Source organism: Chrysochloris asiatica, unplaced genomic scaffold (assembly GCF_000296735.1).
Source record: "Chrysochloris asiatica unplaced genomic scaffold, ChrAsi1.0 scaffold00257, whole genome shotgun sequence".
In the NCBI taxonomy this organism is placed as follows: domain Eukaryota; kingdom Metazoa; phylum Chordata; class Mammalia; order Afrosoricida; family Chrysochloridae; genus Chrysochloris; species Chrysochloris asiatica.
The window spans coordinates 315579-325629 of NW_006408775.1; the positions used below are offsets into that span (position 1 = coordinate 315579).

At 56.0% G+C, this 10051-nt stretch overlaps 2 protein-coding genes across 2 annotated transcripts; both read left to right on the forward strand.

Moving 5' to 3' along the window:
- Positions 1-973: 973 nt before the first annotated feature.
- Positions 974-3265, forward strand: NME4 (NME/NM23 nucleoside diphosphate kinase 4). Its single transcript, XM_006873915.1, has 5 exons — positions 974-1061; positions 1738-1871; positions 1957-2058; positions 2155-2267; positions 3142-3265. The coding sequence occupies exons 1-5, from the start codon at positions 974-976 to the stop codon at positions 3263-3265; spliced, it is 561 nt and encodes a 186-aa protein (XP_006873977.1).
- A 1325-nt stretch (positions 3266-4590) lies between these two features.
- DECR2 (2,4-dienoyl CoA reductase 2, peroxisomal) lies at positions 4591-9158 on the forward strand. The gene is made up of 8 exons (XM_006873916.1): positions 4591-4670; positions 5082-5150; positions 6083-6134; positions 6517-6652; positions 8141-8265; positions 8333-8426; positions 8524-8632; positions 8945-9158. The coding sequence occupies exons 1-8, from the start codon at positions 4591-4593 to the stop codon at positions 9156-9158; spliced, it is 879 nt and encodes a 292-aa protein (XP_006873978.1).
- Positions 9159-10051: the final 893 nt, after the last annotated feature.

The following is a 10051-nucleotide window of genomic DNA, read 5'->3' on the forward strand; positions in this document are numbered from 1 at the left end:
TGAGTTGTGCCTCATCCGCAAGTCAATATCAGGAAGATTTTAACTCTATTCGTCATCACAGTCAGCTCTGCTTTGAGGAGGTTGTTCTTTTGAAGTCGTATTTTGAATGCCTTCCAACCTGAGGAGCTCATCTTCCTACACCATGTTGTTGTTAAGTGCTGTCGAGCCGGTTCCGACCCATAGCAACCCTATATAAGGTTTCCTAGGAGCGACTGGTGAGCGCGTGACAATACTGTGGTGCTATTCATAATGTGGCGCTGTGGGTAAATGCGCTGGGCTGCAAAGTTGGTTTGAAGTGCAAGGTCTGCATGCAGTTCAAGCTCACCAGCCGCTCCTCAGAAACCCTATACAGGGTCGCTATGGGTCGGAACCTACTTGACGGCACTTAACAACAATTCATAATATTTGAATATTCAATATTCTGGTGCTGACATTGTTCCATTGCCACTGATAAGGTTTTCAGTAGTTAAACATTAAGTAGTCGGCCTCTCCATATTCCTAGTCTGTTTTAGTCTGGAAGCCCCACTCGCTGAAACCTGTCCACCATGCGTGGCCCTGATGCTATTTACAATACCGGTGGCATAGCTTTCAGCATCTCAGCAACATGCAAGCCTCCACAGTATGACAAACTGACAGGGCAGTGGTGCCCATTTATTTTTCTGGTTTTAACAGAAATCAGCTTAAACATCTTGCATGGGCCCTGGGAGCGCCAGGGGCCCTGCGGGGGTGCGGGTGGGGTGGGGAATGAGGCAGGGGTCTAGCATGTGGCCAGGCTGGTTCAGGGCAGGTGCCTAGCAGGCTTTGAGTCAGGGTTCGGGATCCTAGGTCTGGGGTTTGGGATCTATCAGGGGTCGGGGTCCCCGGAGGGCTGGTGCCAAGGGGGCGGAGCTCAAGCCCAGCACCGCCCCCCGCCCCTTCTTCCCCTGGCTGGGTTGGGATCTCTATGCTAGGAGAGGCCGGTGGGCCGGGGGTCATGTGCGCCTTTTTGAGGGGCTTCGCGCTGCGGGGATGGCTCTGCGGCCCTCAGGCCCAGTGCCCAAGCCCGGTGCGCCACAGCTCGGGTGAGTGGACGCCCCGGGCAGGAAGGGGTAAGTGGGCGCGCGGCCTTTGTTAGCGCACGTGCGGGGGAGCTCCGGACCTGGATGCTTGCAGTAGGCCAGGCCCCTGAGGCTTTAGGCTCCTGGGCCTGGAGAGTCGTCCCGGCCGGCTCTGTAGGAAAGGCACAAGCTCAGACCGACTGCGCGAGGCGCTGCATCCGCCCCATCTCCCAACCTCCGTCGCTGCGGACCCTCACCGGTGTCGAGTGCCCCTAGTAGAAAGAGGCTCCGGGTCCAGACCCCCAGGGTCGGCTGGCCGGGTGTGCTCGAGTCCTTGGGACTTCTTGCAGGATGTGTCCCTGATGGGCTTCCATCTGCAAGGGGCAAGGCTGGGCAGCCCCTAAGCAGGACCCACCCAGCCCCCTCTTGGTACGCTGTCTCTCCATCCACCTCAAAGGACAGGAATCAGAGTGAAGCCAGGGGTCCTCGTCTTTCCATTTCGGCTCCTACCGCCACAATTCTTTCCTTGGGAGTTACTGGGGCCTCCAACGGGGCTTGTCCTGGGTCCCCCACTAAGGGCTCTGTTCCCCTGGAGCAGTGTTGGGGTAGAGGCAGAAACTCTGGGGCCTGACTAGAGCCCCCGGGGCCTGGGAGACGTGGAGGCCGAGGCCGCACAGCCTTGACTCTCCCCTTTGTAAAGGAGGGCCCTCTTGGACCCAGGAGCGGACTCTGGTGGCCGTGAAGCCAGATGGGGTGCAGCGGAGGTTGGTAGGGGATGTGATCCGGCGTTTCGAGAGACGCGGCTTCAAGTTAGTCGGGATGAAGATGCTGCAGGTACCAGAGGCCTCCTGGGGCACCTGGGTGGATTTGGAGGTACCCCTCATCTCTTCACTCAGTCCTCTCTCCTTGTCTCACTCAGCCACCAGAGAGCATCCTTGCGGAGCATTACCACGACCTTCGGAGGAAGCCCTTCTACCCAGCCCTCATCGGCTACATGAGCTCTGGACCCGTGGTGGCCATGGTGAGTGGGATCCGGTGGGGCAGTTGAATGTGCCCTTCGTCCTTCCCAGCCCATAACTCTCTGCTCCTCCCTGATCCCTTTATATTCTTCCTGCAGGTCTGGGAAGGCCATAATGTGGTCCATACTTCAAGGGTCATGATCGGAGACACAGATGCAGCTAAAGCTGCCCCAGGGACCATCCGAGGAGACTTCAGCATTCACATCAGCAGGTTCACACCTGATGCTTGGACATGGCTGGGTGAGGGGGGTGGCAGCCTTCCCTCTGAGATGCTGACCTTGGGTCTTGGGGTGGGTGGGAGAGCAGAAGGAGCGGGCATCTTGCTGGCCACAGGTGAAGCTAAGTGCTCCTATGGGGTTTTCAATGACTCATCTTTCATAAGCAGATCACCAGGGCTTTCTTATGGGGCACTTTGGAGTGGGCTCAAACTGATAGCCTTTGGATTAGCAGCTGCGTGAGCACTTTAAGACATCTCCACCACTCAGGGGTTCTTTGGTTATCCTTGTTGATGTTGACCTGGTTTGGGCTTATTCTGACTTTGTGTATAAGAGAATGAATGGCTCATTCCCGTGCCACATTCATGACCGAGGGTGTTTTTGAGTCCACTCTGCTGTCAGGTCAGTCTGTTTGGGCTTTTCCTTTTTCTCCGACCCTCTGTCAGCCCTGAAGTTCCAGGAGACCATGAGGGGTACCTGTTGACACTGTCGGATAAGCACTGAGCTGTCACACCCACCAGCTGCTCTGGGGAGGAAGATGAAGCTGTCTGCAGCTTTACAGGCGTACAGTCTCCAAACCCCCAAGGATCAGCTCTACACTCTCCTATAGGGTTGCTGTGAATTGGGTTTGGTTGTGTCTGGATTCTGCCAGGGCTGTTACTTGGTTCTTTCTTCCCAGCCACTCTGAGAAGCTGGGTGTTTGGTTGTGCACATGAGGTTGTAGGGGAACCCAGTTTTCCAACTCATGCCTCCTGGGTGCTGACTCTCATTATTCCCTCCGTACTACACAGTCACTTGCTCACCTGGAATGCCCAGAGAACAACGGGGAGTATCCTCAAGCCTAACCTTTGCTGTCTGCCTCCCATTCAGGAACGTAATCCATGCTAGCGACTCTGTGGAAGGGGCCCAGAGGGAGATTGGGCTGTGGTTCCGGAGCTGTGAGTTGGTGGACTGGCCCGACAGAGGCCCCCAGAGCGGTGTCTCCCCAGCCTGAGAACTCTGGCTGCTCTCCAGCCCAACTACCTCTGGCAACAAGATTAAAGCTGCACCCATGCTCTGCCCGCCTTTCCAAACCACCTCCTGGGGACCTTCTTCCACAACCCAGCCAAGGTGACCTCTGAGTCATCGCTGATTCTGTGTGCCTTTCTGTACCAAAGTGCCAGACAACCTTTTGGATGGTGTGACCCTTTGCCCCAAAGGGAGACATTAAAATTCAAGGTGCTCTCAGTTTTTAGTGTGTGTATTTGCTTTGGAAGCCATCTGGGAAGTTGTAAACAGCTTGAGGAGTAAAATGAAGGTTACTGTAAAGGATCCACAGCTTTGTTAAGCACAAGAGCCAGGTAGGGGTCCAGAGACCTCCAGGGAGGGGGAAGTCCAGCTGCCCTAGCCCTTTCGATCTGGCCTGTAGGCTACAGTGGGACAGGGGTAGGTGGGGCTGTGGTCATTTGGAGCTGGAGCCCACCCTCAGGGCAGGTCCCCCTCATAAAGCTACTGGGCATTTCTTTCCAGTTGATACCCTAATTTTGCCCCTTGGTCCTGAGGCTCCCTGATTGCCGGTACCAGGGAGTGAACCCTGCTAAGGTCATGTAATCTAGTTTTTGGTGATCTGTGTTCAAGACCTGGGCTCCCTACATCAGCAACTGCCCGGAGCCTCCAAGGAGGGCATGACTTTCAGTACCACAAGAAAGACCTTTATGGGACCCAGCACCGGACAGGCACCTTCTCAGTCTGACAACTACTCTCCTTTCCCCAGTTTTCTCAGGATCTTCGTGTCCCCTCCCCGTCACCCCCCCCCACACACACACATCGTTAAGAACAGAGAGGGGGGGGAAGCGTTCTGTCCAATAACTGGCTGTGTTTCACTGCTGCGTGTCCTCAACCAGGTATTTTAAGGCACAGATCGACCCGCGGGGGCAGACACAGCCCTGGACCCCGCGGGACTCCCCTATATAGGCCAGCACACACTGCACCTGCGGCCTCACCCTGCAGTCCCAGAAGGCAGCGCGGCTGCAATGGATGAGGCGTGCGGGGAGGGGCGGAGCGTACGTTTAGGGGCGGAACATGCCGGAATAGTTATACGTAGTGGGCGTAACATGGTGGGGGTGCGAGGCGGGTTGTGAGGGGCGTGGCGGAGGCCCAGAGACAGGCGGAAGCTTTCAGCCGGAAGTACATAAAGGGCGTAGCACGTGGGGCGTGGCATGGATAACTCGGGGGCGTGGCTGCGGGAGGGCGGAGCGTTCGCGGTGGAGCGCGCATTCAGAGTCCGGGGGCTGGTCAGCTGACCGCCGAACGTGTTCTTGTCTCCCTAGCTCCGAGGCTATGGCCCTGATGCCGCTGGACGCCGACGGGGATGACTGTCTCCACGAGTACTGCTACCTCTTTTCCCCGGACTTGCTCCGGTGGGCGCCGCATGGGGTCCGGGGTGCCCTGGGTGCAGTCCCAGGAGAGGTGGGGGGAAATGTGGCTTACTCGGGTGTGGGCCCCACACCAGCGAGCAGACAGTACAGGCCACCCGGCAACCTTTGTACCGACAACCGTCTGTACCCCTCGCGGTTTTGAACTGCAGGCCTTGGGGTCCCCGAGGTTGCGGTGGGTGCGAAGTGGGTGGAGAAAGGGGTCCACAGACCCAGAACCTTGGAGAGCCGGACTTCGGAAAGGATCGTTTTATGTTCCTATAAAAATAACCTAGTTTCTTGTTAGCAGTAAAAACCTATGAAGTGCGGGTGCAGAGGGCAAAGGCCTCCAGAGTTACCCATCCCCGCAGATGACGGAGTCCTCTCTTTGTAGAGACCCTGTTTTGCTCCTTTCAGAGACAAGGTGGCCTTTATCACTGGAGGGGGCTCCGGGATCGGCTTCCGGATTGCTGAGGTCTTCATGCGGTGAGCACTGCTCTGTGGCCCCCACCTCTCCCTGGGCCTATCACGGTTCGCTGGACAGGATGTTGGTAGGAGTGCCCATTGAAGACAGGGTTGGTCCCAGAGCCCCTGAGCAGACCCACGAGAGGTGGGGAGCATCAGAACTCTGGGGTCCTCTCCGTGTTTGTCCAGGCTGTTGAGGCTATCGTCTCAGCACGCCAATTGCACCAAGAGGGGAGGGGTGGGCATTTCACGGTGGCCCCAGAGCAGGCAGTGAGGGTCCCCTGATCATGTATGAACCCTTGGCGACACATGGGAAGACCTTGGCAGGCATCAAGTCAGAAACGGATTCTTGTGCAATTGGGTATAAACAACCCTTGGTCCAGCAGGTTCAGTGACTCTGCTGAGGCCTCTCTTGGCCAAGGTGGGTGGACACCAGTGTGTGGAGGACAGAGTGCCCTTGAACACAAGTTATATGGCTTAAGGCCCAGGGAGGCACCTTGCCAGCCCACCCAGGAACTGAGGAGATGCCCAGGACGTGGGTTGGTGTGGGGGAAAGTAAACCTGCTGATACCCAGGGGACACCTCCACCATGTCACCCAAAACCTGCTTTTCATATCAGAGAGGTGAGCACCTTTTCTGAGCAGTGTGATTGAGTCCTCTGTTTCAAAGATTACGGAGGTGTGATGGTGGGGACGGAGCTGAGCAGGAATGAGCAGCAGTGCCATGCTGTTCTGGTATCGGGTGTTTGCGGGTGGGACTGTATCCCTGGGTGGACTAGGAACCTTCCAGGCAACAGTTCCCATGCCCACTGTTTAGCTCTGGGCCCCTGCCCTGGACTGGTACCACAGCCCGAGAAACCCTTTGGGAGGGACCCATGCATAAAGCGATGAGCAGCTGTCCTGGCTGTGGCCTTTGTGTCTAGCCATCCTCATGGCTGCTCTCTGGTTTCACAGGCATGGCTGCCACACGGTCATCGCTAGCAGAAGCCTGCCCAGAGTGTCCACGGTGAGGGCATCTCCTGGCCCTGTCTTGTGGGTCTCTGGGGGAGTCCTGGGGTGGCTTCAGTGGACATGGTCTCCCAGGACCATTGGTCCCTGCAGAGCTTTGGGCATTAGGTGGTGGCCCACATGCCAGAGAACATAGGTCCATGACTGGGAGGAACTTCTCTTTAGAGTAGTACTGTGTCCAGGCAGGGATGGACACTCACCTGTGTCTGACATGACTGGTGACAAAGGCCAGGGGGGAACTTGGGGATGGGGCAGATCATCTGGGATTGCAGGCCTAGGGTGACCGCCTGCAGATGGTGCTTCCCCAGAGTGGGGCCCAGTTGCAAAGCTGGCTTCCACACAGAGCAGGGATTGCCCAGGCCTCACTGTCTGCTTTCTAGGCTGCCAAGAAACTGACTGCGGCCACAGGTCAGCGGTGCCTCCCTCTCTCCCTGGACGTCCGAAATACCCCGACCATCACAGCTGCAGTGGATCAGGCGCTGAGGGAGTTTGGGAAAATTGACATTCTTGTGAATGGTGAGTTAGTGAGCACCGGGCTTCTGACCATTTGGCAATCCTAGACCTTCCCTTTATCGGCCCTGGGAGGGGCTCCGTGGGAAGACCTTGCCAGAACCCCTTCGGACAATGAGTATTTCCAGAGCGACCCTTCACAGAGCCAGAGTCAGGCCCGCCCGGGAAGTTCCCTTTAACAAAAACAGCAGTAATAATCAGTGGTTGTAAAGTCATTTCCAACCCAAAGTGACCCGATCCGGGGTTAATCAAGAGTAGCTGCTGAGCTTGTCCTTAAGATTCAAACCAACATTGCAGTCCAGCGCATTATGCACAGCGCCACACCAGGACACCAATAATTAGTAAATTTAGTAGAGACCCTGGTGTGCAGTGGGTAAGTGCTGGCTGCTAACCGAAAGACCAGCTGCTTAAAGGCATTAAGATGTGGCAGTCTGCTCCCGAAAAGATTGCAGCCTTGGAAACTGAGGCAGCACTAGTCTGCCCAGTGGGGTCACTGTGAGTGGCCGCAGTTTACAGAAAACCTCACATTATCTTCTCTTTCCCACCCACTTTTCTCTATTAGTAACACGTGGCATCTGCATGTTATCTTTGTTACAATTACTAAGTCAATGCATGTAGTTTAATTTTATTGTGGTAAACATGTATCACAGCATTTTCCTAGTTTCAGCCATTCTTGCAAGTGTAGTCATCAGTGACACAAGCTGTGAAACCATCACCATTGTCCATTTTCAAACAGTGTTTATTAAATTCAAGACAGAAACCTGGTGACCCTTATGAAACAGCCCCACCCCACCCCCCAGCCCCTTCCTTAGCCCCAAGCAACCACTGATCTTTGGGAGTCACTCCCTTTTCAGTGATGCAGTGGGTAAGCATATGGCTACTAACTGATGTCGGCATTTCAAACCCACTGTTCAATGGGAGAAAGGTTTGGCAGTCTGCTTCTATAAAACTATTGTCCGGGAACTCCTGTGGGACATCGCCCTCTGTCCTGTACGGTTGCTGGAGTCAGAATCCGCTTGCCGACAGTTGGTGTTGTAATCATACAATATCGTCTTTTTGTGTCTGACATATTTATCCATCGTGATGTCTTCATGGCTCTTCCCTGTCGTAGCATGTATCAGGACTTCGATGATGTGTGGATTAGGTGTTGGACTATTAATTGCAAGGTTGGCAGTTGGCCCACCAGCTGCTCTGGGAGAACAATGAGACTGTGTACTCCCGTAAAGATTTACAGTCTCAGAATCGCTGTGAGTCCGAATTGACTTCATGGCAGTCACTTGGTTTTTGAATAGTTTATGTTAATGCCCACTTGGCGGAAATTACCTTTTGCCAGTATTTTATTTTATCTTCTGTCATCCAAGCGATTATCCGAATACTCTAAGAGTACATGAGGGTCGGCCCCCTCCGTGACTGCCATGCCCCCCAGAGCCTCTGCCCGCAGCTGCCCACCCCGTTCCCAGCCAGTATGACTCAGCCTCTCTTCTCACCCTGCAGGTGCAGCCGGGAACTTCCTGTGCCCCGCCAGTGCCCTGTCCTTCAACGCCTTCAGGACTGTGCTAGACATTGACACCGCTGGCACCTTCAACGTGTCCCGAGTGCTCTACGAGAAGTTCTTTCGGGTGGGTGTCCTTCGGGTCGTGTCCCCCTCCTCAGGCTGCCCACTCACTCTCCCCTCCCCCATGGCAGGACCACGGAGGTGTGATCCTGAACATCACCGCGACCCTTGGCTACCGGGGGCAGGTACTCCAGGTGCATGCAGGTGCTGCCAAGGCTGCCGTGGGTATGGCCCCTCCCATGGGCTTGGGGCCACGGTTTCAGGGTGGAACTGAGCCTCCCCGGAAGGCAGAGACTCTTATACTGGCTCTCGTCTCGAGCAGACGCTATGACGCGGCATCTGGCTGTGGAGTGGGGCCACCAGAATATCCGTGTCAACAGCCTGGCCCCCGGCCCCATCAGCGGCACTGAAGGATTCCGGCGGCTAGGTAAGCTCTGGGATGCCAGGTCTTCTGCAGGGCTTCCCTCTCACGGTCCAGTGGTAAGTGTTGGCCTCAGGGACAGTCCTCAGCTGGATTGAGGCAGCAGCTCTGGGAAGTCCGGAATCTCCCAGAAGTTGGGCTGGTGTTGAGTGAAAGGCTCTGTCCTTACTCTTGACTTGGTTTGTCCCTGCTCGGCTAGGCCTTGGTGACGGTAGCAGAGAAAGGGCTGTCCAGAAAATGGGGCTTTGGGATCCTGGGGCTGGCCGAGGCGTGAGGGCAGCATGACCTCACCCACGGCCTGGTGCCCTCCGGTTTCAGTTAGTCCCCAGGCCATGAGGGTATTGCACTTCTCCGAAAGTCCCCTGCAGAGGGTGGGGAGCAAGACTGAGATTGCCCACAGTGCGCTCTACCTGGCCAGCCCTGCGGCATCCTATGTGACAGGAGCCATGCTGGTGGTCGACGGTGGCATGTGGCTGACCTCCCCCAACAACGTCGAGATGCTGCCAAAGTCCCATTCCTTGCCGTCGAAGCTCTAGGTGACATACTGCTCCTCCACCCTGGGCTTCCCTGTGACCTTTATCCTTTACCCTTCCCGTGACCTCCAATCACTGAGCATGTGGTTTTGTTGTGTTCTTGGGTGATCTTGGGTTTCCACCCCCCCAGGGATCAGGCAGCATGTGGGATGTAGCCAGGGGAGTCTTCTGAGCAGTTTGGAGGTTCTGGGAGGGACTCAGCTTATGGGGGCCACACCACAGACCTCTGGTGTGCTCACCTTTCTTAGCCCCCTTTAGGTGGTGCAGTGTTTAGAATGCTTGGCTGCTAACTGAAAGGTCAGCTGTTTGAACCCACAAGCTGTTCCCTAAAGATTCACAGCTTTGAAAATCTTATGGGAGCAATTCGACACTATCCTCCAGGGTCACTAGGGGTCAGAATTGACTTAACACCAAGTGGATGGGGGTCAGGGTGACCCTCTGGGAAGGATCTCCCCTCCTTTCCCTTCATCCTAGTCTGACTTTTCTGGACACAGCCCATACAAGCTGGGGTTGGGGGGCGGTGGCTTCATTCAGGAGGGATGTGGGCCGCCCCTGGGCTGCCCAGTAACCTTGGCCTCTGCTGGCATTTCCATCAGGTGCTAGGTGGGGAGGCCTCCTCACCTGCTCTGAACTCCCGTCGTCCTCTCATGCCTCCTGGAACACCTCAGCTGTTGCCAAGCAAAGTCCAGAAGTCTGGAGAGTCCAGTAACCACTGTCAGACGTTTGGCCCCTTCCTCTGCTCCCTTTCCAGCTGGCTGCAGCCTGCTGACCTGCCCACAGAGCCGGTCAGCATCTGAGAAAGAGAGTGCCCTGCTCATACCCTCCGCATAGCCAGCAGGGAGGCTGCTCACCCTGCCCAGCTCTGGTCACCTGCCCATGTCCAGTGTGTACCAGAG